This window comes from Meles meles, chromosome 7 (assembly GCF_922984935.1).
Source record: "Meles meles chromosome 7, mMelMel3.1 paternal haplotype, whole genome shotgun sequence".
Lineage (NCBI taxonomy): Eukaryota > Metazoa > Chordata > Mammalia > Carnivora > Mustelidae > Meles > Meles meles.
Window position 1 is genome coordinate 34283566 of NC_060072.1, and position 27777 is coordinate 34311342.

The 27777-nt window shown below is 35.0% G+C and overlaps 1 protein-coding gene across 1 annotated transcript in view; it reads right to left on the reverse strand.

Annotated features, from left to right (window-relative positions):
- Positions 1-27777, reverse strand: part of LRRIQ1 (leucine rich repeats and IQ motif containing 1) — a 214442-nt gene that overhangs the window by 111869 nt on the left and 74796 nt on the right. Inside the window, exons 14-17 of the mRNA XM_046012860.1 lie at positions 25184-25363; positions 22519-22956; positions 20487-20697; positions 7544-7663 (exon numbers count right to left, since the gene is read on the reverse strand). Coding sequence (XP_045868816.1) covers positions 7544-7663; positions 20487-20697; positions 22519-22956; positions 25184-25363 — 949 coding nt within the window. The remainder of the gene's footprint in view (positions 1-7543; positions 7664-20486; positions 20698-22518; positions 22957-25183; positions 25364-27777) is intronic.

The following is a 27777-nucleotide window of genomic DNA, read 5'->3' on the forward strand; positions in this document are numbered from 1 at the left end:
TAGCACATAGATGTTGATGAAGTCTCTTTCTTAAGCTATACAAAATCTGGGGGAAAAACTTAGTCTTTAAATTGATATCTAACAGTGAAGAAAACATTGAAAATAGTTTTTCTTGGTTTTTAATAAAAGGTTACAAACTTTTGTAAGATTCCAGAACAATTCTTTAACCACTATCTCAGAAATTTCTAGAAGCATAAAGAGAAGACTTAGTATAAAATGCTGAAGATACTTTTAGTGATTATCTAATCACAACCAAAAATCTTACCAAGACTACTGATTTATGTGAGTTCAAGCTTATTAATATCTAGTATATTTGGCAGTACTTTGTTGAAAAAAAAACTCAAAATGTCAAGAGAAATTGGCCAAGATTATAAATATACTATTGTTTTTAAAATGTATATTAATATATCATGCTTACCACTGGACATTTATACAAATTTCAGTTATTGCTTAAGAAAACCTTCTGTTCAGATATTCTAAACTTACAGCTGAGGATCTGGAAAGCTTTCTGGTTATCAGAAGACTACTAGCAAATTTACTAACATATTAAAAATGAACCTGAATTTAGATAGATCTGTAACTTTGTGTTCACAATTGAAAGTTTGATCAGATGTACATGTATTTGGTTTTTGACCAGAGAAGAAATCATTATTCTACAATTCAGCTTTGAGTGTCTAGAATACAAAGCTATCATGAAGAAGAGCTACAAATAACATTCATGTTTATTTGGGTATATATATGCAAAATTTTCCACGCCATCTACTGTAATCTTTTCATTTGATGCAGGAAACTAGTATCAGACTTGCCTAACTCACAAGTCAGTGAAAATTGAACAAGTCATAGAAGTCCTAAAAGCCATGACTTGATATTTTTCTTTCTCCCTTAACTATCCCCTCCCCTGTCCCAATACTCTCCTCTTCTTCTGCCCAAGTTGCCTCTTACTATCCCCAAAGTAATTCTTTCTAATACTTCCTGATAACTTTTGGAGCATCTTAGAATCCTTACGGTTTGAAAATTTGGCCCATTATTCATCTCAAATCTCACTTTCTAAACCTTCTCCTCTAGGGTGCCTGTATGGCTCAGTTGGTTAAGTGTCTGACTTCAGCTCAGGTCATGATCTCAGAGTTCTGGGATTGAGCCCCATATGGGACTCTGTGCTCAGCGGAGAGTCTATGTATTCCCCTTCCCTTTCTGTCTGTCCCACCGCTGGCTTGTGCACTCTCTCTCTCTCTCAAATAAATAAATAAATAAATAAATATCTTTAAAAATAAATAAATAAACCCTCTCTTCCATCTTCAATGAAAAAGCATGGTGGCTCATATTCTTGGAGACTGTTGTTATACTCCATGCACACCTCTTTTCATCAAACAAAATAGCACTTTAGTCTTTCTCTTTACCTGTAATTTAGGTTGCATTTGTTTACTTTCCCATAATGTACTGGTATATGTAACACTCTGTGAAGTTAATTTGAGATCGGGATCAAACATGAACTCCAGAACTGAAAGTTGCCCAGCTTGACACATTTGTCTCCTCAAAAAATATTCCTGAAAACTTACTGAATTTTACTTTGGTCTGAGAAAAAAAAAAAAAAATCCAAATTTGTTGTGGTTTTCTATATTTATATTATATTAGCTTTTCTCATCTTCTCTAGGTTTAGGGAATCTTAAGAGGACTTGTAATGTTTAAATTTAAAAGATAACTTTTTTTTTCATATATTGTCTTCTATATAGTATACTTTAAGTAACAGAGAAAATAAACCTTGTTAAATTAGGTCAACAATTAAAAGTACCATCTAAAATTACCTTATAATTTAAAAGGTACAAAATAGAAGTGCAACTATAGATTACTATGCCACATTAGACTTAACATATCTATTATTTAGATATTTATTTGTTATTGCATATACTTTATGGCAAGGTGGCAAAAATCTCCCCTAAAGGAAATTGAGACCTAAGTTTATTAAAACTTCTGCTAAAATAATTCTTTTAAAAAGTTTATTTACCTTGAACATGAACCTGAAGCTCACAAAAATGTATTATTCATCACTGCTTCCGAGGTTTATTATGAGTAATATGTAATAGTTGCTTAATGCCAGGAGACAATACTCCATGGGTCTCAATTTCTGCATGTCTTGTGACAACTCTCTTTCCAGACTATCTTTTCAAGGATCTTTATATAGCTAACACCCTGGGAAGACAGAGATAGTGTTTTCACCCATGTTGGAGGTCACTATGCTACCCAGGACTCATGTAGTATGAGTCACATTGATTCAATTGATAGGGTTTGGACATTGTTCACAGTGCAGGAAGAAGCTAAAGTTACTTTGTGAGTAGGACATTTTAGGCTAGTTCAATGTACTGTTGCTGTTGTTTCTATATCTGAATTGTAGAATAGAAACTGATGTATTACAAGTTTCACTTTTCTACCCCATAAGTGCCAGAGAGGCTTATCCCAAAGAGGAAGAGTTGCAGGTAGAGAAGTGCTGGTGTGATAAACTCCTGTAATTTGATACCAGTTGGATGATCAATGGGTCAGGATTTAGTCTGAGTACCTCTACCCTGTGATGTTTTAAAATGTGAACACAAAATCATGTAATAAATTTTCCTTCAGGTGTTTTCCAAGTCCATGTAGAATATGTGTAGGAGAGATATCTAGAATCAAAGGACAATAAGAACACCTGGAGTGTTATAAAGCTAAGAAGAAACTTTATCAGTCACTTGATGCTGTGGATAAAGGGATTAAAATTGAGGGATAAACAAGGTGAGGATAACTTGGTACACGTGCCACTTTTAGATGAGAAACCATATTAGCTCAGCCTATAAGAGGAACCAGAAATAACAGCACTATTAAGCTTGAAAATAGGCCCCAAAAGATTGTCTGCTCATATGCTATCTGCCAACAAGATTAATTAAAATTCAATACTCTTTAGAGAAAAAAAAACATCTTGCAGGGTCTTTACACTTTTTTGCATATATTTTTGATACTTAATCAAAGGTTAAATGCTGAAAAAGAGAATCAAATGACTCAAAATGCAAGAAACATATAGTCAATTGAAATAAACCTACAAGTGATCCAGGTGTTGCAATTAACTGAGAAAGCTTTGAAAATATCATACTTAGTATGTTCAAGAAAATATAGGAAGTGATAGAAAACTTCAACATAGCTGGAATTTATAATAAATAATCAAATAAAAATTCTAGAACTAAAAAATAGAATAACTAAAATTAAGAATTCAAAATATAGGCTAAAAATAATTAGGTAACACAAGAGAGATGGTTAGTACACTACAAGATATGTCAGTAGGAAACAACCATATTAAAAGACAGAAGAAAAAAAAAACAATTCAAAAGAGAGTCTAACAATGGTGAGAAATTCTAACATACACAATTTTGGAACCACTTTACATCAAAGAAGAGAAATAATGAAAAAGATTAAATTTTTGAAATAACTAGCTAAGAAATTTCTAAAACTGATGAAAGACATAAACCACAGATTCAAGAAGCCATGTGGTCTCCTTCATATAAGCAGAGAAAATACAAATAAAATTACACCATGGCAGAAAAACACAGAAAATGAACCTTAAAAGTAGGCAGGGGAATGGGGGTGGGATGATATCTTTAGAGAAGAAAAAGTAAAAGTTTTTACTGACTTTTCATCAGAGTCCATGAAAGTCAGAAGCTAATGAAAAAGCATCTTTAAACACCAAAATCTTACCTAGAATTCTATAGCTAGAGAAGATATCCTCCAAAATTTAAGGCAGGAGAAATGTTCAAGCAATAAAAAAGACTTAACCTGAAGTTAAATAATTACTAAAGAAAATCTTCAGGGAAAAGAAAATGAATCCAGATGGAAGCATGTTAATGTAGGGAGAAAAAAGCACATGGAAAAACAACCACAAACTAACAAGCTAATGAAGGGGGGAAAAGGAAAAACAAACAAAAAACTTAATTCATGCACAGAAGGCAATAAAAAACTAAAAGGGAATATAGAACACATGAACAAACAAAAAGCAAATACAAAGATGGCATTTATAAACCTAATTATACTCTTATTAAAATAGTCTGAATATATTAATGAAAAAATGTCAGACTAGAACATAAAAATAAGCAAATCCAATTATATACTCTTATAAGAGTCACACTTTCAATATAAAACAGAGAAATGTTGAATGGGAATGTTTAGAAAAACATATGCTACTATAAAATTACTAGCCAAAAGAAGGCTATAGGTATGAAAATATTGGAGGAAGTAGCATTTAGTTAAAGAGGGAAACTATATGAAAGAAGGGAATTTTATTATGATGAAAGGGTCAATGACACAATGTCTTAACTATACAAAATATGTATGACCTAATAATGTAGCTTCAAAGTACAAAGCAAAATTTGACAGAACTAAAAGCTCGTTTAGAAAAACCCACAATCATAGTAAGAGATTCTAGCATTTTTCTGTCAGTAACCAATAGAATTCTTCCCCTCAAATCACTAAGGATTAAGAAGATTTTTAAAAACAATAAACCTAATTGGGGTGCCTGGGTGGCTCAGTGTGTTAAAGCCTCTGCCTTCAGCTCAGGTCATATTCCCAGGGTCCTGGGATAGAGCCCCACATCGGGCTCTCTGCTCAGCAGGGAGCCTACTTCCTTCCTCCTCTCTCTCTGCCTACTTGTGATCTCTATCTGTCAAATAAATAAATAAAATCTTTTCAAAAATAAAACAAACCTGAAGTAACTGAGATTTTAATAACAAAATACATATATTCCTTTCAAGTGCACATGAAACATTTCTCCAAATAGATTATATGCTGAGACACACTTTTTTTTTCCAATCTCACATCAAACTCTTCCAGAAAACAGAAACAGGGGAAATACTTCCCAATCAAATGTATAAGGCTAACATAACCTTGACACCAAAATCTAGATTAGGAGTTTTATAAAAAAGAAAATTTACACATCCAACTTCTTTATAAATGCTAATCCTGAACAAGTATTAGTAAAATCAAATTCAGAGATATGTAAAAAAGATAATACATTATAGCTAAGTTGGTTTATTTGAATATGAGATTTAATGTTTGGAAAATCAATGTTATATTCATTAAAAGTACTTGATAAAACCCAACTCATTTATAAAATGAGTTATAAAATCATCATCATCATATTATTATATCTTGGAATGGTAAAAATGTGTTAAGGACGATAACTTCCTGAATCAAATATAGAATTATTATAAGAAACCTATATTAAACACCTATTTAGTGAAAGCTTATTTATTGAAAGCTTTCTCTCACAGACAAGAAGCTAGAAAATGATATCTACTATCATCACTACTCAACGCTTTACTGGAAATAGTAAGGCAAGAAAAACAAAAGGCGAAAGAATTAGAAAAAAAGAAATAAAATTATAATTATTTTTATAAAATAATAATAAAATTATATAAAATAGTATATAATTATATAAATTATATAAAATAAAATAAATACAATAAATAAAAATTATAATTTTAAGATGACATGATTGTATATACAAAATAGAAAAGACCTAAGAGATAACCTACTAAAACTAATAAGTGATTTCAGCAAAGTGGCTGAATATAAGGTCAACATACAAAAAGAAATACAGTATCAGAAAACATAAAATGCCTAGAAATAAATCTAACCCAAAATGTACAAGACCACTATAAAGAAAACTACAGAGCATTGTGGACAGAAATTTTAAATGGCTTACATAAGTGATAGGACAGTCTATGTTCATGGATTTAAAAAAGTAATAGTCTAAAAACATCAGTTCTTCCAACTTGATTTATAGATTCACTTGACCCAAGGGAACATGACCCCTTCTTCACACTATACACATAAAAATCAATTCTAGATGCACCCAGACTTAAATGCTGAAAGTTAATAAGTTTTCTAAAATATCTTAATGATCTAAGAGTAAGAAAAGATTTCTCATACGTCACAATTAAAATATTTGTTTGTAATTTGAAATTAGAAACATTCTGTTCATTAAAATTATCCATAAAGACACTGAAAAGGTAAGCTCCAGAGGTTAGACAGGATATTTGCAAGGAAAAACAGGGTAGTATTCAGAATATATAAAGAAGTTCTACAAATCAACAAGAAAAAAAGATGTACAGCCCAATGGAAAAATATGCCTATCCTTGATCATATCACAAAAGTGGCTAAATGGTCAGTAAACATGTTAAAAGGTATTCAACATTATTAATTATGACAGAAATGCAAATTAAAATAATAAGATAACACCACAAACTTACTGAAATGCGAGAAAAATACATGAAAGTACGTTGGTGTAGATAGAGCTTCCTCTGAAACGCTCATATTCTGCTGATAGGACTATAAACTGATACATTCACTTTGAAATAACATTAGGCATTATCAACTAAACATAGGTAAATGTTAAGGCTCAGAAATTCTCTTCCTAAAAGAAGTATGAATATGCACACCAAAAGACATGCAAAAAATGTTCCTAACATTTGGTCATAAAAGGCAATACTAGAATAACTCAACAACAAATATCTTCCAAGTAGTACATATTTTTAAAAAGTGGTATATTTAAGGAGCACCTGGGTGGCTCAGTGGGATAAGCCTCTGCCTTTGGCTCAGGTCATGATCCCAGGGTCCTGGGATCATCAGGCTCTCTGCTCAGTGGCGAGCCTTCTTCCCCCCCCACCCCCACCCCGCCCTCTCTTTGCCTGCCTCTCTGCCTACTTGTGATCTCTGTCTGTCAAATAAATAAATAAAATCTTTTTAAAAAGTGGTATATTCGAATAATAGATAAAAAGTGGTATTGACAAAGGAGAGGCATATTTACACTCAACAACATAGATAAATCTCACAGAATATTATTACATGAAAGAAGAGTACATACTATACGATTCCACTTACTGGAAGTTCAAAAACAGGGAAAACTACTCTATGACGATGGAGGTATGAATACTAGAGAGGCATGAGGAAGTCTGGGGGTGTTCGTATGTTCTATATCTTCATCTGAGTGGTGGTTATGTGGGGGTAACTGTCTAGAGAAGAGGAAGCACAGGGAGTAAAACCAGAATGTGAAAGGCAAGTGCTTTATACAATAAAATCATGCTCAATTTGGTTGGAGCATGTAGAAGCCACAGGAAAGAAGTGGCATAGATGTCTGGATCGTGCACTACCTTACTATGGAATACTTAAATAGCAATTTAGAGAGGATGCTCTCATTTCCTAGGCAACGAAGAGCTACAAAATGCTGTTAAGCAGGGCATGAATAAGCTCAGAGTTATATTTAGTGAAGGATAACTGATAAACAAAGCATGGCGTAAATCTGGTCAAAGAACATACAGAAACTCTTGTAAATATTCTATCACCACATTCTGTACACATTTGTAGAGTACAAAAAGAAGATATTAAGAAATTAGAAGCATACTTTTTCAAAGGTTATTTTTTAAAAATCTGTACCAGTGTTAAGAGGATAAAAATCCTAGAAGCTGATTAAGCTCCAAAGTAGTATGCTTAAAAAAATTTAAAACCAATATATTTTGTAGTTGGTACTTACTTCATCAAATGTAAAATCCTCTAAGTTTATTTCTTCATATTCTTCTTCAGATTCTTCATTCTTAATAGCCTCTAAAGCTGTTGTCAGTTTCTTTCTCAAAAGAAAACCCTTCCAAACTGCCTAAACAAAAATTTAAAGCATGTTATACAAGGTTATAGATCAAACTACAAACCAGATTCTCTGTGTTATCCCATTAGGAAGATAAAACATCTAAGACCTTAGTTTAATGGCTCAATAATCTGTTTTTTGAACTTTATGTGACACTTAAAACTGTAAGATAAATTAAACAACTGCATGTGTCTAAAGTTCTGAATCTCAGGAGACTTTCCTTGTGGTAAGCAGAAAAGAATCTCTAAAACTCCCTCAAATGCACATGTAGGTCAACCAATCAATTATCTGACAATTCCACCAGGACCCATTCTAAACTAAAAAGAAAGAGATACAAATGAAAAACAATTTTTCTAATTTTCAAATAATTAGGTATAAAATAAACTAACACACATTTAGGAAAATTTTAACATATACAAATGGCCATATTAGAAAGGTACTATCCTGGCCCATAACTATTAACTAATTTCATTTTAAAATAAACTAAGCACATAATAATAGAATTAAATCCATTTAGGTTTCTTAATAATATTGGAGTAGAGAAGATTTTCTAACTGTATCTCCAAGAACACAGGAACTTTTAAAGAGTAATTGTACTAGGGGAGGAGGAGTCAAGATGGCGGAGAAGTAGCAGCCTGAGACTACATCAGGTAGCAGGAGATCAGCTAGATAGCTTATCTAAACATAGCAAACACCTACAAATCCAACGGGAGAGCGAAGAGAAGAAGAACAGCAACTCTAGAAACAGAAAATCAACCACTTTCTGAAAGGTAGGACTGGCGGAGAAGTGAATCTAAAACGACGGGAAGATAGACCGCGGGGGGAGGGGCCGGCTCCCGGCAAGCGGCGGAGGAACGGAGCACAAAATCAGGACTTTTAAAAGTCTGTTCCACTGAGGGACATTGCTCCAGGGGCTAAACCGGGGTGAAGCCCACGCGGGGCCAGCGTGGCCCCAGGCCCCGCAAGGTCACAGAAGGATCGGGGGTGTCAGAGTGTCGGAGAGCTCGCAGGTATTAGAACGGAGAAACCGGCTGCAAAGACAGAGCCGAGGACTGAACTCTCAGCTCGGGGTTACCTTGAACTGGTCGCGGGCTGGGTGAGCTCGGAGCGCGGCTAGAGGCTGGGGATACGGGAGTGATTGGGTGCTGTCCTCTGGGGGCGCACTGAGGAGTGGGGCCCCAGGCTCTCGGCTCCTCCGGGCCGGAGACTGGGAGGCCGCCATTTTCATTCCCGTCCTCCGGAACTCTACGGAAAGCGTTCAGGGAACAGAAGCTCCCAAAAGCGAACCCGAGCCGATTACTTAGTCCGGCCGCCGGTAAGGGCGGTGCAATCCCGCCTCGGGCAAAGACACTTGAGAGTCACTACAACAGGCCCCTCCCCCAGAAGATCAACAAAATATCCAGCCAGGACGAAGTTCATCTATCAAGGAGAAAGCAGATTCAATTCCTAAGACAGCAGAGCAATTCCAGAGGAGGAGAAAGCAAAGCACGGAACTCATGGCTTTCTCCCCATGATTCTTTAGTCTTGCGGCTACTTCAATTTTTTTTTCTTTTTTCAATTTTTTATTTTTTTTTCTTTTTTCAATTTTTTTTTCTTTTTTCTTTTTTCTTCTTCTGCTAAATTTTTTTAAAAACTTTTACCTTTTTCTTTTTTAACGTTTTTTGACTAGTTCATCTAAATATATATATTTTTTCTTTCTTTTTTATATTTTTTAATTTGTTTTATTTTTTAAATTTTTTTCTTTTTTTTTTTTTTTCTTTTTTTTCAGAACCTGTTTTTTATCCCCTTCCCCCCCCCCCCCACAATTTGGGGTCTCTTCTGATTTGGTTACAGCGCATTTTTCCGGGGTCTTTGCCACCCTATTAGTAGTTTATTTGCTCCTTCATATCCTCTTATCTGGACAAAATGACAAGGCGGAAAAAATCACCACAAACAAAAGAACAAGAGACAGTACCGAAGGCTAGGGACCTAATCAACACAGACATTGGTACTATGTCAGATCAAGAGTTCAGAATGACGATTCTGAACATTCTAGCCGGGCTCGAAAAAGGCATGGAAGATATTAGAGAAACCCTCTCTGGAGATATTAAAGCCCTTTCTGGAGAAATTAAAGAACTAAAGTCTAACCAAGTTGAAATCAAAAAAGCTATTAATGAGGTGCAATCAAAAATGGAGGCTCTCACTGCTAGGATCAATGAGGCAGAAGAAAGAATTAGTGATATAGAAGACCAAATGACAGAGAATAAGGAAGCCGAGCAAAAGAGGGACAAACAGCTACTGGACCATGAGGGGAGAATTCGAGAGATAAGTGACACCATAAGACGAAACAACATTAGAATAATTGGGATTCCAGAAGAAGAAGAAACAGAGAGGGGAGCAGAGGGTCTATTGGAGAGAATCATTGGAGAGAATTTCCCTAATATGGCAAAGGGAACAAGCATCAAAATCCAGGAGATGCAGAGAACCCCCCTCAAAGTCAACAAGAATAGGTCCACACCCCGTCACCTAATAGTAAAATTTACAAGTCTTAGTGACAAAGAGAAAATCCTGAAAGCAGCCCGAGAAAAGAAATCAGTAACATACAATGGTAAAAATATTAGATTGGCGGCAGACTTATCCACAGAGACCTGGCAGGCCAGAAAGAGCTGGCATGATATATTCAGAGCACTCAACGAGAAAAACATGCAGCCAAGAATACTCTATCCAGCTAGGCTATCATTGAAAATAGAAGGAGAGATCAAAAGCTTCCAGGACAAACAAAAACTGAAAGAATTTGCAAACACCAAACCAGCTCTCCAGGAAATATTGAAAGGGGTCCTCTAAGCAAAGAGAGAGCCTAAAAGTAGTAGATCAGAAAGGTACAGAGACAATATACAGTAACAGTCACCTTACAGGCTAATAATGGCACTAAATTCATATCTCTCAATAGTTACCCTGAATGTTAATGGGCTAAATGCCCCAATCAAAAGACACAGGGTATCAGAATGGATAAAAAAACAAAACCCATCAGTATGTTGCCTACAAGAAACTCATTTTAGACGCGAAGACACCTCCAGATTTAAAGTGAGGGGGTGGAAAACAATTTACCATGCTAATGGGCATCAGAAGAAAGCTGGGGTGGCAATCCTTATATCAGATCAATTAGATTTTAAGCCAAAGACTATAATAAGAGATGAGGAAGGACACTATATCCTACTCAAAGGGTCTGTCCAACAAGAAGATCTAACCATTTTAAATATCTATGCCCCTAACGTGGGAGCAGCCAACTATATCAACCAATTAATAACAAAATCAAAGAAACACATCAATAATAATACAATAATAGTAGGGGACTTTAACACTCCCCTCACTGAAATGGACAGATCATCCAAGCAAAAGATCAACAAGGAAATAAAGGCCTTAAATGACACACTGGACCAGATGGACATCACAGATATATTCAGAACATTTCATCCCAAAGCAACAGAATACACATTCTTCTCTAGTGCACATGGAACCTTCTCCAGAATAGATCACATCCTGGGTCACAAATCAGGTCTCAACCGGTATCAAAAGATTAGGATTATTCCCTGCATATTTTCAGACCACAATGCTCTGAAGCTAGAACTCAATCACAAGACGAAAGCTGGAAAGAACCCAAATACATGGAGACTAAACAGCATCCTTCTAAAGAATGAATGGGTCAACCAGGAAATTAAAGAAGAATTGAAAAAATTCATGGAAACAAATGATAATGAAAACACAACAGTTCAAAATCTGTGGGACACAGCAAAGGCAGTCCTGAGAGGAAAATATATAGCAGTACAAGCCTTTCTCAAGAAACAAGAAAGGTCTCAAGTACACAACCTAACCCTACGCGTAAAGGAGCTGGAGAAAGAACAAGAAAGAAACCCTAAACCCAGCAGGAGAAGAGAAATCATAAAGATCAGAGCAGAAATCAATGAAATAGAAACCAAAAAAACAATAGAAAAAATCAATGAAACTAGGAGCTGGTTCTTTGAAAGAATCAATAGGATTGATAAACCCCTGGCCAGACTCATCAAAAAGAAAAGAGAAAGGACCCAAATCAATAAAATCATGAATGAAAGAGGAGAGATCACAACTAACACCAAAGAAATACAGACAATTATAAGAACATACTATGAGCAACTCTACGCCAACAAATTGGCCAATCTGGAAGAAATGGATGCATTCCTAGAGACATATAAACTACCACAACTGAACCAGGAAGAAATAGAAAACCTGAACAGGCCCATAACCAGTAAGGAGATTGAAACAGTCATCAAAAATCTCCAAACAAACAAAAGCCCAGGGCCAGACGGCTTCCCAGGGGAATTCTACCAAACATTTAAAGAAGAACTCATTCCTATTCTCCTGAAACTGTTCCAAAAAATAGAAATGGAAGGAAAACTTCCAAACTCATTCTATGAGGCCAGCATCACCTTGATCCCAAAACCAGACAAGGATCCCACCAAAAAAGAGAACTACAGACCAATATCCTTGATGAACACAGACGCAAAAATTCTCGCCAAAATACTAGCCAATAGGATTCAACAGTACATTAAAAGGATTATTCACCACGATCAAGTGGGATTTATTCCAGGGCTGCAGGGTTGGTTCAACATCCGCAAATCAATCAATGTGATAGAACACATTAATAAAAGAAAGAACAAGAACCATATGATACTCTCAATAGATGCTGAAAAAGCATTTGACAAAGTACAGCATCCCTTCCTGATCAAAACTCTTCAAAGTGTAGGGATAGAGGGCACATACCTCAATATTATCAAAGCCATCTATGAAAAACCCACCGCAAATATCATTCTCAATGGAGAAAAACTGAAAGCTTTTCCATTAAGGTCAGGAACACGGCAGGGATGTCCATTATCACCACTGCTATTCAACATAGTATTAGAAGTCCTAGCCTCAGCAATCAGACAACAAAAAGAAATTAAAGGCATCCAAATTGGTAAAGAAGAAGTCAAACTATCACTCTTCGCAGATGATATGATACTATATGTGGAAAACCCAAAAGACTCCACTCCAAAACTGCTAGAACTTGTACAGGAATTCAGTAAAGTGTCAGGATATAAAATCAATGCACAGAAATCAGTTGCATTTCTGTACACCAACAACAAGACTGAAGAAAGAGAAATTAAGGAGTCAATCCCATTCACAATTGTACCCAAAACTATAAGATACCTAGGAATAAACCTAACCAAAGAGACTAAGAATCTATACACAGAAAATTATAAAGTACTCATGAAAGAAATTGAGGAAGACACAAAAAAATGGAAAAATGTTCCATGCTCCTGGATTGGAAGAATAAATATTGTGAAAATGTCTATGCTACCTAAAGCAATCTACACATTTAATGCAATCCCTATCAAAATACCATCCATTTTTTTCAAAGAAATGGAACAAATAATCCTAAAATTTATATGGAACCAGAAAAGACCTCGAATAGCCAAAGGAATATTGAAGAACAAAGCCAAAGTTGGTGGCATCACAATTCCGGACTTCAAGCTCTATTACAAAGCTGTCATCATCAAGACAGCATGGTACTGGCACAAAAACAGACACATAGACCAGTGGAACAGAATAGAGAGCCCAGAAATCGACCCTCAACTCTATGGTCAACTAATCTTCGACAAAGCAGGAAAGAATGTCCAATGGAAAAAAGACAGCCTCTTCAATAAATGGTGCTGGGAAAATTGGACAGCCACATGCAGAAAAATGAAATTGGACCACTTCCTTACACCACACACGAAAATAGACTCCAAATGGATGAAGGACCTCAATGTGAGAAAGGAATCCATCAAAATCCTTGAGGAGAACGCAGGCAGCAACCTCTTCGACCTCAGCCGCAGCAACATCTTCCTAGGAACAACGGCAAAGGCAAGGGAAGCAAGGGCGAAAATGAACTATTGGGATTTCATCAAGATCAAAAGCTTTTGCACAGCAAAGGAAACAGTTAACAAAACCAAAAGACAGCTGACAGAATGGGAGAAGATATTTGCAAACGACATATCAGATAAAGGGCTAGTATCCAAAATCTATAAGGAACTTAGCAAACTCAACACCCAAAGAACAAACAATCCAATCAAGAAATGGGCAGAGGACATGAACAGACATTTCTGCAAAGAAGACATCCAGATGGCCAACAGACACATGAAAAAGTGCTCCACGTCACTCGGCATCAGGGAAATACAAATCAAAACCACAATGAGATATCACCTCACACCAGTCAGAATGGCTAAAATTAACAAGTCAGGAAATGACAGATGCTGGAGAGGATGTGGAGAAAGGGGAACCCTCCTCCACTGTTGGTGGGAATGCAAGCTGGTTCAACCACTCTGGAAAACAGCATGGAGGTTCCTCAAAATGTTGAAAATAGAACTACCCTATGACCCAGCAATTGCACTACTGGGTATTTACCCTAAAGATACAAACATAGTGATCCGAAGGGGCACGTGTACCCGAATGTTTATAGCAGCAATGTCTACAATAGCCAGACTATGGAAAGAACCTAGATGTCCATCAACAGATGAATGGATCAAGAAGATGTGGTATATATACACAATGGAATACTATGCAGCCATCAAAAGAAATGAAATCTTGCCATTTGCGACGACGTGGATGGAACTAGAGCGTATCATGCTTAGTGAAATAAGTCAATCGGAGAAAGACAACTATCATATGATCTCCCTGATATGAGGACATGGAGAAGCAACATGGGGGGTTAGGGGGATAGGAGAAGAATAAATGAAACAAGATGGGATTGGGAGGGAGACAAACCATAAATGACTCTTAATCTCACAAAACAAACTGGGGGTTGCTGGGGGGAGGTGGGATTGGGAGAGGGGGAGCGGGCTATGGACATTGGGGAGGGGAGGCGAACCATAAGAGACTATGGACTCTGAAAAACAACCTGAGGGTTTTGAAGGGTCAGGGGTGGGAGGTTGGGGGAACAGGTGGTGGGTGATGGGGAGGGCACGTTTTGCATGGAGCACTGGGTGTTGTGCAAAAAGAATGAATACTGTTACGCTGAAAAAAATAAATAAATAGAAAGGAAAAAAAAAAAAAAAAAAAGAGTAATTGTACTAGGGAGTGAGCTCCAGGATACATTAACTGTAAAAAAACAAGATAGAATTAAGTGTGTTTTGCATGATACCATTTATCTATAAATAATTATATATAAATACATGATAAATTATATGAACATATATTAAATATATACTATGTGTTTGCTAATATTTAAAAATTAAAAGTGTAACTTGTAAAATTAATTTTAAAAATTATTAAATATAGAGGTAGAAAATAGAAGACTCAGCTATAGAAGCCAGACTTCTCTGAATATACATACCTTTCTTAGATTTTACTTTGGAAATGTGAACATGCTTAAGATAATCATAAAATAAACATGAAATAAAAAGAAATTCCTGAAGAAATAGAAAAAATGTTTCATGCTATACACACAGAATTTTTCTAAAGTGACTTTAAAGTAGATTTATTTGACTACCTTCCTAGTGAAATATACTCAAAAGAAAACTTTCATTACAAAATATACCTTCAGTATGTTTTCATATTCATGTTGTTAGTAATAATATTGGTATTGTTATTACAGAAAATATATATATTGAGAAGTAGAATATGTAAGACAATAGCCAGATCATATAGAACAAAAGTCACTCACAATCTCTATAGCGATCAACCTAGAAAGCTAACCCACAACCTTGGCAACAATGAGCTAAGAATGTCAAGCCTTGGTTAATCAATGACTGTCAGCCTCCCTATTTTTGTCCTACTTCCAATTCAGGACCGACCAGAGATACAGATATACCTTCCAACCAATCACAGAATACGCCCCACTTCTGGCTGCCCGCTTTCTATCTTCCCCAAAGCAAAAACCTCTAATTAGACCATATCTGGAGACCTCTCTCCCTCTCTCTTTCCACTCTAAAGATCTCCTGCTCCCCTCCCTAACTTTGAGCTTATTCCAAAGTCAAGTGATGGTGGCTGACTCCCTTGCCACAACACTCTCTGAATAAATAACCCAGTTTGTTTTATCTCCTCATTTGTACAGTCCTTGTTTACTTCCACTATGTATGTGCATGTAAACACAGGCACGGACACACAGAGACACACATATACACACAGAAGGTGAAGTGAAAAGGAGGGGCAAAAAAAGAACAATTATATTAACGTCATTCATTGGAACCAGAACTTTCCATAGAAAAGAAATGTAAATATAAATCAAATAAATAAAAGTCTTATCGCCCTAAATTTAACTTTAAGATATCACCATGAACCCATGGTACATTTTTTTCTTAAAAATATGTATTTGTAAGCTCATCACTACAATGAAAAAATTTTAAAAACAATGACTTTACCAGTCATTTACCATACCAACAACATTCCTAAAATCCTAATGCATTCCTAAAACCCAGACTGGTCCCTAAATATTCCCACTAAAGGAATCAAAGATCTTCAGAGCAATGACTGGGCTCAGGCTTGAGGCAAAAATATATACAAAATGAAACTGAAACATCATAGCACATTAAAAAGCAAGAGAAATTTTAAAAACGAATGAATTGTGTCGCAAAAACTTAACTTGAAGCTAACTTGGCCAAACAGGACGATTTGAACATCAGTAAGAATGAAACTGTAATGGAATTTAATACATCATATATTTTAAAAATTTATGTGTACATTATGATAGAACATATTATGGTGACCTCTGGAGGATGCTAGGAAACCTCATTAATCTAAAAATTGGTAAAATGGCATTAAGCATTTAACTGACCTTTCCAGTATGAGCTGTACCTCAAGATAACTAGTCAGTTAAACTAAGTTGCTCTTTACTGATGTATTTTAGTTAATAAATGAAGAAATTATATGTAGAGTATCAATACTTTACAAACTGTTAATACAAGAATTGATCTAGGCAATGATTATCAATGGTATTGATAGTATTCCAAAAAGAGAGGCAACTAGACATTATGTTACCTCCTCATTGTAACACATACCACCACTTACGAGGTATTCTTGACAAAAAGCCAAAACCAAATCATATGAAATTTTAGAATCTACTGTCAGCTTACAGAAAACAAGGGAACAAGAAATATGTAAGTGACACCATGGGAAAGCATCTGGCAAAATTCAGAAAGTAAACTATAGAACAGAAGATCTGGTTTCCTTAATAAATAAATTACAAGGAAAAAAAGGAAGAGATTACTATATATTTAAAAGACTTAACATTTAAACTGAAGGCAAGGTAATGACTTTATTTATATTTTGATCAAGAAATCTGTAAACAAATATTTATAAAAGAGAGAAATTTGAATATTGATATTTGGTGATAATGAAAAATAATTTTCAATTTCTAGGTTGATAATATAGTTATACTTAAAACAATAGGTCTTACAGAAATTCATATGGAAATATTTATAAAGGAAGTGATATCAGGGATTTATTTCAAATAATCTGGTGATGAGTGGGGAGAGGTGGGTTGGTTATGAAGAGTTGGTTATAGAAGATAACAAGGTGATGTGTAGACCTCGGGAAAAGAGGGTCTAAAGGGAACTCTTTAATCAGGCCTTCAACAAGAATTGGCTCCCTGTGGTTCACAATGGATGCAGCAACACTCATCAGGCATAGGACTTCTACAAACTCTAGAATGCAATACACAGTGTGTGTCATTCTAGTGTGACCCATATAGATACTTCCCTCCTAAATCTGCAATAGGGTCAAGAATTCAAGTTCCAGTCATTTCTATTCAGTTTATGAGAAAGAATGGTAATATATAATATGTTCAGATTCTTCTTCTAGTTTGTTTCTGTCAAGGTTTCAACTTTTCACCAGTAATCCATCTACAATTAATTCATCTTTCTCCTCCATTCAAATTAATTCTCTGGCCAGGCAATTCTACCTATATTAGACATATCTGGCATCTTTTTTTCCTCCAACTATCAACTCCCACATCCAGAACATACCATATATCTGTTCCCTATTAAAATCCTTCACATATCTCCAGCCATGTTCGTCCTGTATTTTCCAGTTGTTATGGTAGTCCAGTTTCACTGTAACTTCTTATTATTCCAGTAATATAAAATTCTAGGTTCTTTTATTTCCACTATCCTTTATACCTAGAATTCCATTCTTACATATTTACAATGAACCCTATCTATGTTTCAAGGTGTATCCTATATCCTTTATATTAGTTGGGACAAGCTAAATATGATAACAAAAATATCCAAAAATATATAACAACTCAAAAAACAATAGCTTATTTCTTAATTATCTAATAAATATGGAGAGTCTGTAAAGGCAATAGGGCAGCATTTTAAGATAAAGTGATTCTGGTATCCAGACTTTCCCGACAGACAGCTTCCAATGATGCCTCAGAAGCTGTCTTCATTCAACTAGCCAGAAAGAATAAAGAATATGAAGGAATGTCTGTGGTACATTTATGAGCCAGATATGGAAGTGGTACATGTATCTTTCATTCATCTTGTATTGACTGGAACTCAGAAAAAGGGCCATGTTAAAGTGCAAGGGAAGGTGGGATATCCAGTCTGGCTGTATACTTGAAAGAGAAGAATATGAGGTTTGGTGAGCAGAGAGCATTTTCTGTGACATCCACCATAAAATTTCCATTTTGCTCCTTCTAAAGCCCAAGTTCTTTCTATTGTATCATGCTCTGCTCTCCAGGATAATCAGGCAGTCTAGAATTTATATTTTAATATGAATGGTTTAAGAAACTAGATGATTGTACTCAGGAAACGATAAAATGAAATTGAGATGACTTCAATAATTTTAAGTACCATATTGTACAACATAGAGACTCGTTCTAAGTCTCAGACAAAGGTTGTATTATGTTTACTTTTGTTATAGATACACAGAAGATCAACAAAAGAACATTTTGCAGAGGTATTAGTCACTGAACTAGACTATTTCACAAAGTAGTGAACTTTCCTTTACTGAACAGAATGACACAAAAGTTGAACATCCAGGTACCATCAAGGCTAAAAAAAAGTGTAACAACTGATTACAGTAGGGAATTTGGTCTGCATGATATATTCATTCCTCATGTAGCAAAATAATATTTTGAAATAGTAACTAGGGTTCTTTCTTTTCTTTAGAGTTTCCTTGAATCCATTGCCCTACCCTGACTCCTACTACCATTCAGGCATCAGTAAAACCTTTGCCTATGCTTTGCCTTTAGGAGTGCTGTTCAAGCAAATTAAGTCAACTGAAATACTCAGTCTGATTAGAACCACAGCAAAGATAATTTTGAAAACTATGGTTTTAATAGTGAGAGCCAGCAACTTAATTTTAGGGCTATTTTCTACTTGCATATGTCAATGCCTTGGAGGCATCCATGACTTCTCTCTCTCATATAGCACATCCCCATGAACTAATATCATCACTTCTATCTTCAAAGGAATTATGCCTCAAAATAAACCAAAATATACTTTGGAATGTGATTTTCTTACCACTTTTACTTCAACACTCTGATCCTAGCTACCATTATCCCTTGTCTGAATTACTGTTATAGCTCCTAACTGATTTGCCTGCTTCTACTCCTGCCTGCCTACAGTATAATCACAGCATAAAGTAAACTTGATCATGTGAGTCCATTGCTCAGATTCCTGTCATATCTTCCCATGTCATTCAGAGTAAAAGCCAAAATCTCTACCATGACTTATGATTTGTAAGTGTCACCCTTCTCCTCTCCATCACTGTCCAGTCATACTGGCTTCTTGCTCCTCTTTAAACACTGTAGTTTGCTCCTAAATAAGATATTCCACGGTCTGGAATGTTTTTCTCCCAGACATCCAATGACTTAATCTCTCACGGCAATGTCACCTTTTCTGGTCTTCCCTCTCCATTATATCTGAAAAGAAAAACTTTCCCTTGATCCTACTATTCTGCTTTTCCTACTTTATTTTTCCTTTTAAGACTTATCACTATCTAACATACTTATTTACTTAACTGATCATTCCAACAGAATACAAGCTAGTAAGATTTTTGTATCAAGAAATATTTATTTAAAAAAAGAAATATTTATTCAATAAATGAATAAAGGGAAACAATAAAATTTTTGGTTGCTATCTTTCAATTCAAGCACAGTACCATGAATTTCCACAGATCTTATTTTATGTATTTATTTAGTTTGTATTTTATTTATGTATTTATTTGTTCTGCCTCTCCCACCAATATGAAAACCCCATGGCAAAGAACTTGCATGGTTTGTTTAGAGTTCTGGTTTCTGAGCCCAGAACAGTCCTTGACAAATACTAGGTTCTAAAAAACATTTGAAAAATAAATAAAAGGATGAATGTGATGTTGGAACTTCATTTCAAAAGCTGATCTTGGTGAAGCTCTGGCTGAATCAAGTCTATTCACTTCTTGATTTCTGAATTTTTAATTTGAATGTGTATTTGAAGGCCTTTAACAATTACTTTAGTAGATTTTTAAACATTCTTCTAAAAAGAGCTGTAGATTAGGCCAAATGAGAGTTGCTATGGCTAACCAAAATGTTAGCAGATGCGGCAAATGACATATCTGAGCAGAAGCTTTAAATATGTTTGTGTGGTTCAGTTTGGCCCTTGATCACGAGAATAGTATTTCTAAATTACGGACTACTGCTTCAGCTTAGATACTAAGCAGAGACACAGCCAACCTGCAGCCTTACATGTCACCTGAGTAAGAAATAAATCCAGTAGTTGTAAATCACTAAGATTTGGCGGTTGTCTGTTATACAGAATAACCCAGTGAAAAATGAGAAATACATCTCTCAGGACTATTTCACCAAAAGATTAAAACTAACCTGAATAAGAATAGCAGCCTTCTCCCTCTGTTCTTGGATATTCACAGTGTTTTCTCTTTTTTCTTTCTTTAAAATAGTTTTATTCTTGATGCAGTAATTTGGCTCGGACATCAGGGGTCCTATTGCAGTGGGTTGTAGCTTTGCAGAGAAATGAATACGACTGCGCACGATGTAACCACGCCAGTATGCCTGGATTACCATAGCTGCCATACTATTAAGAAGAGAAAAAACATGTTTAGTATCCATTAAAACATAGTTGTAGGTGAGAGGTCTTCATAAACTATTTTTGCAAACATGAAATATGTAAGGTATTGGTTAAAAATAAGAACTTTTGGCTTAACTATAGGCATGTATGTAAAAATGGAATGGAAAAACCTTCAAATCTAAAGGAGAGAAATGGGCCAGTAACTTAGTGAAAAGAAGCATTCTTCTCTGAAGATGAAAGGATGACAAGAAGAATCTGAATAAACAGGCCTTGCTAAATTTACCCCAGTTTACTATGCTTAGCTCATACTCTTTGCCCTAATCATATTTTCCACGACCTTCTACTTTTCATCAAACTTAATATAAAAGTGCTCAGGTTTAACTATTTCTATAGGTCTTTATTTCTTTATGATGATTCCCATGTCGTGTAAAACTTATATTAAATGCATTTCTTTTTTTCTGTTTTATTTCTTATTATTATGTTCAATTAGCCAGCATATAGGACATTTCTATGGTTTTTCTCATATTAATCTACCTTTTGTTACAGGGATTCCAGCTGAGGACTTAGAAGGGTAGAAGTAAAAGCTATTTTTCCTCCCCTACAGAGCAAAAGGAATCAATTAAATAAATTAAGGAAATATAAATTAGGAAGTGTTAGAGCTACTTTCAATAAAATTTTTAAAAATGTTTTTGCCTCAGGGAATACATACAAGTTTCAGCATATCAAACTTTTTAACATAACTTTCAGAAAAGAAATCACCATTCATACTGACAACTTCTAAAAGAATAAAGACTAGGAAAAATAAGATTAGCTACCATGATACTCTGCATTCTGCCCTATTCAGCACCTGTTACTGTAGCAGAAGATGAGTTTAACCATTGTTAATTTTGTTGGCTTGACATTGAGGCCAAAAGTAAAAAAAGAAAAAGATTTTGACAAGCCAAAGTAAAAAGTAATCTTTGCTAGTTCAATAAAAAATTAAAGCCATTAGCTTTATATTTTTTTAGAAGATTTATCTAATTTGAGAGAGAGAGAGAAGGAGGGCATGTGAGCAGGTAGAGGGGCAGAGGAAGAGCGATAAAGGGAGAATGAGAATCTTCCAGTAGACTCCCCACTGAGCAGGGAGTCAGACCTATGCAGGGCTAGATCCCAGGACCCCGAGATCGAGATCAAGATCATGACCTAAGCCAAAGTCAAGAGTCAGCTGTTCAACCAACTGAGCTATCCAGGCGCCTACCATTAGCTTTTTAAAAGTATTTCATAGTTAGCAAACCGTGAAATAGACAACTATACAGAAAAAACTGAGGGTTGCTAGAAGGGAGGTGGGCAGAGGAATGGGTTAAATGGGTGATGGGGATTAAGGCAATGAGGTGCCTAGGTGGCTCAGTCAATTAAGTGTCTGTTTTCAGTTCAGGTCATGATCCCGGGGTCCTGGGATTGAGCCCCATGTCAGGATCCCTGCTCAGTGGGAAGTCTGCTTCTCTCTCTCCCTTCTCCCCACTCCCACCTGCGCTCGCTCTCTCTTGCTACTTCTTTCAAATAAATAAATAGAATCTTTAAAAAAATAGACAGAAAAAATAATTTTACATGTTCTCATTTTTTAATAAAATACTAGTCAATTAAATCAGAGCCTGCCAACGTTCAGTAAAATTAATCTGTACTATAATTAATAATTTGTACACATATCATATTATTAAGGGAATTAGTATAAAATACAACCGTTATTTAAATCCTTTACCAAATAAGCATTTGGAAAAATTACCTAAGACTATCCATTGAAAGTAAAAGATATACAACTGTAAAAGAAAAATGTTCTATAAATCTTACATTTTTTTACGATGTTCAGTATTTTGGCAATTCCACAGCAGAGAACTTGCCATTACTGTTTCCATGAATGGGATTCTTTCCATGGAGATACTGTTTGATTTGCTGTCTTCTCTTTTCTGGTCTACTATTTCTTCCTGATTTCTTCCTTCTGTATCTTCACATAAGGAGTTGGTTAATGTGGACTGACTAGAGCCAGAGTTCATCCATTTCTCAGAGGTATCTGGTTTGTATTTGTCTGCACAAGAGTGGAGAACTCTATTTTGCAGTATGCTATCACTGTTTGCAGGGGTCAAATGATTTTGCTGGGTTTCAGAGTCTTCTTTCTGGGTGACACTTACATTCCCATGTTCATGTGAATATCGGCATTCATTACTAAGTGTCATTAATTTATTAAAATAATGGCAGAGATTTTCTGCAGCATCCAAGGTGACAAAATTTCTAAACAACCAAAACATTTAATAAGAATTATATCAGCAAATATTAAAATTTGTGTAGGTTCTGGAAATTTCCATCGTGTTTATGGTAAACATGAAAATTAAGCTTTACTACAACATTCATTAAAACCTTATTTCTGGAAAAAAAAACCTTATTTCTGGTCATTTATGTAAAAATGTATCTCACTTCTAACAAATTTGAAAATATTTGTTTAGCTAATTTAGATTTGTCAATCCAGACAAAATGTCTGGACGTTTTAGAACCATTTTTATTCTAGGTATTTTTGGTACAATTGAATGAGAAAAAATCCATGCTTTTACTACCATAAACATGAGAAATCATGGCTGCCTAAATTTGGAGAAGTTATTTATGAAACACAGTTAAAAGTACTTTCTACATTGACTCTTGCCATGCAAAATATTTGTATTGGACTTTTAAACAAAGAACTTATATTATGGGAAAGTTTTTATTCCCATTTTTCGCTGGAAAAATTATCCATTGCGAATAGAATTCAAATACTTGAAGGCATAAATGGTTATGATCCTCTTAAACAACTGTTGAATTTCTATCTTATTGAGGTTATGGCTTACATAATTAATCAAACTTACTGTTTGCCAGATTTGGGGATCTTAATAGCAAATGTAAAAGACTCTGCACCTACATGAGCCTTTTTCTTGGTAGATTTTATTTATCTTCCCTTGTTTTATTTTTAAGAATTTACTTACTTCAAATGTATATTTTCTGACAGTATTTAATATATAGCCACAAGCTGCCTTATTTTTTTTTTCTGAAACATGCAGGATATAAATAAACATAAAACTTTTGACCATATATATAAGCATATATATAAATATAAAACTTTTAACCATACAAAATGAAAGTAAACTGTGGAGATAAACAGTCCTGTGTTCAGAGAAGTAATATTAGACATTAGCATAGGCTCCTCCAATGTACTTTCAATATTTTGTATTTCATTCATTTTGGTGGCTAATAATGCAGAAAAGGTTCAACTTGATATTAGAATATTTAGTGTGTAGGATTGGTGTTGAATTCACCACCCTTTATTATTAATGTAAAATATAGTCTATTTTCCATTATCAATGCCAAAATGAAACATATTGCAATGACAAGAGATTATACAAAGGAATTGAGAAATCTATGTTTCAACATGAGGGATATTAGGGTCATCTTTACACAAAAAAATTCTACATTACCACACATATACAAAGAAATGTTAGTTTAGTTTTTCCACAAAGATAAATATAAATAATCTTCGTATTTGTTGAAAGCAAACATTAATTATATATAACAATTGGCATTATTTTTAAAGCTGTGAAATTTGTTTTTAATCTGAATAGATTATATTAAAAACATTTAAATGGAAAACAAATCTTATATAGATGAGCAAATATAAATATGTGAAGAGCAATATTAAAGACTGCAATTTAATGATTAAGTTTAGGTATTTGGAAGGACATAGTATAGTTATAATTCAGTTATAATGGAGGGTCACCATAAGTGAAATATGAAATCATTTTCATTTGTGAAATCAGTTTTCATTTGTGTTTTCTGGAGTAATGCAAATTAGAAAATACAGTTAGAGAAAGATCACCTGTAATTCATACTAACACATTCCTAATTTGGGATGGGGAGTGGGAAGTTCTCTTTCTTTTATATCTGATTAGGTCTCTACTCTTAGCTTCTGCCCCTCTGAATATGTGCATGTGTTGACTGCTTTTCTCTACTGTGCTCGCCTAATATTTTAATATATAAATATAATACATATACAATATATCTTAATATATAATAAATATAAAATATAATATAATAATATATAATTATTTTATATAAATATAAAAATTTGCCTTGCTCCATTGTACCTGTTTGTCTAATTTTCTCTTATGTTAATCTGTGAATTAAGGATAATGTGTAATACTTATCTTATTTTTGTGTCTTGCCTACAATAATTGTCAAACAAATTTATGACTGATTAATTGAATGAATGACTGAATGGATGTTTGATTCTTGTCTTGAAATTATCCTATGACTTCACTTACTCTAACTAATACTTTAGCATTTAAACTATAATTTAAATTATGTTTTTAAGGGAAAATATCCCTAAAAGACACAGTCCTAATCCAAAAAATGTTTTAATCAGAGTATTTTTAAATTATATACATATATTGAATTATTTCTTTAAATTATGACATGGGGAAGTGAACAGTCTTACCCTTTTCCTGAAATATAGCTTTCAACCAGTGAGTTGAATTCTTGAATCTGAGACTGACAAAGTATCACAAAACGTCCTAATTCTGGCTCATAGTATTCTTCAGTGTGCCTTTCAGAATAAGAGTTTAGCATTTCGCCATTGAGGATTCTTAGAGCTGGTAACACTTTAAGTAGAAAATCCCTATTGAAAGCAGGAAAAAATTAATCATCTTGGAAAGGAGAGTTTATATCTAAAATAACCATGTACCTATTACTTAAACAATATTAGCACAGAGTATATCTCAGAAAATGCTGTTAACTTTGTAGAGAAAATTATATTCTTAAACTTGTTAAAAATTTTATGGTATCATATCATGTACAAAGTTAGGGTTTAGAGACTTAACAAACATTTAATGATTTTCTTCTTAACACAAATGAGAAATTTAAGCAGCTGGAAACTTGGGCTGGGAGTAAATAAAAGTTTACACTATATAAAGAATAATATCAGATACACTCTTTTAAAAAGATGGTAATACAATAATCTTACTGGAATTTGATGTTTATTTTAGAAGTAGAGGTAAATTCTGATTGTTTCTCTTCGTAAAATATACTTAAGAATAGGGCTAAAATGAGATCAGTAAGAGTGATCACCCTGTTTATCATGACCTGAAAAATATAAACTTATATTACTTCTTGAGTCTTGCTAAGGATTATAATAATACAAATCTTTGAGGTATCAGCAAAAGTCTGTTCAACTTAAAAGCCTAATTCTGTGAAAAACCAAGTCAGATATAACACCTAAGACACAATTCAAAAAAGAAATAATTGATAAGCTGGATTTCATTAAACTTAAACTTGTGAAAGACAGTGTCAAGAGACTGTGAAGACAAGCCGCATACTAGGAAAAAATATGTGATAAAGGGGTTGTTATCCAAAAATATAAAAATGTTTTTAAAACTCAACAATAAGAGGGGCGCCTGGATGGCTCAGTGGGTTAAAGCCTCTGCCTTCGGCTCCAGTCATGGTCCTGGGGTCCTGGGATCGAGCCCGCATCGCGCTCTCTGCTCAGCAGGGAACCTGCTTCCCTCCCCCCTCTCTCTGCCTGCCTCTCTGCCTACCTGTGATCTCTGTCTGTCAAATAAATAAATAAAATCTTTAAAATAAATAAATAAATAAATAAAACTCAACAATAAGAAAGGCGCCTGGGTGGTTCAGTTGGTTAAGCATCTGTCTTAAGTCCCACATGGGGCTCTCTGCTCATTAGGAGTCTGCTTCTCCCTCTCTGTCTGTTCATGTTCTCTCTCTCTCTCCCTCAAACAAATAAATAAAATTGTAAAAAAAAAAAAAAACTCAACAATAAGAAAATAAATATACCAATTTAAAAATGGGCCAAATATCAGACACATGAAAAAATGTTCGGGATTGGGAGGGAGACAAACCATAAATGACTCTTAATCTCACAAAACAAACTGGGGGTTGCTGGGGGGAGGTGGGATTGGGAGAGGGGGAGCGGGCTATGGACATTGGGGAGGGGAGGCAAACCATAAGAGACTATGGACTCTGAAAAACAACCTGAGGGTTTTGAAGGGTCAGGGGTGGGAGGTTGGGGCAACCTGAGGGTTTTGAAGGGTCAGGGGTGGGAGGTTGGGGGAACAGGTGGTGGGTAATGGGGAGGGCACGTTTTGCATGGAGCACTGGGTGTTGTGCAAAAAGAATGAATACTGTTACGCTGAAAAAATAAATAAAATGGAAAAAATTAAAAAAAAATTAAAAAAAAAACTTGAAAAAAAGGCTAAATGTAGATCAATAGAAGAATGGTTGAATAAACATATGGTATGTTTTTGGTAGAAAAAAAAAATGTTCATCATCACTAGCCATCAGGGAGATTCAAATTAAAACCACATTGAGATACCACCTTACACCAGTTAGAACAGTCAAAATTAGCAAGACAGGAAACAATGTGTGTTGGAGAGGATGTGGAGAAAGGGGAACCCTCTTACGCTGTTGGTGGGAATGCAAGTTGGTGCAGCCACTTTGGAGAACAGTGTGGAGATTCCTCAAGAAATTAAATATAGAGCTTCCCTATGACCCTGCAATTGCACTGCTGGGTATTTACCCCAAAGATACAGATGTAGTGAAAAGAAGGGCCATCTGTACCCCAATGTTTATAGCAGCAATGGCCACGGTCGCCAAACTGTGGAAAGAACCAAGATGCCCTTCAACGGACAAATGGATAAGGAAGATGTGGTCCATATACACGATACATATATACTCCATCAGAAAGGATGAATACCCAACTTTTGTAGCAACATGGACGGGACTGGAAGAGATTATGCTGAGCGAAATAAGTCAAGCAGAGAGAGTCAAGTATCATATGGTTTCACTTATTTGTGGAGCATAACAAAGAACATGGAGGACATGGGGAGATGGAGAGGAGATGGGAGTTGAGGGAAATTGGAAGGCAAGGTGAACCATGAGAGACTATGAACTCTGAAAAACAATCTGGGGGTTTTGAAGGGGCAGAGGGTGGGAGGTTGGGGGAGCCAGGTGGTGGGTATTAAGGAGGGCACGTATTGCATGGAGCACTGGGTGTGATGCAAAAACAATGAATTCTGT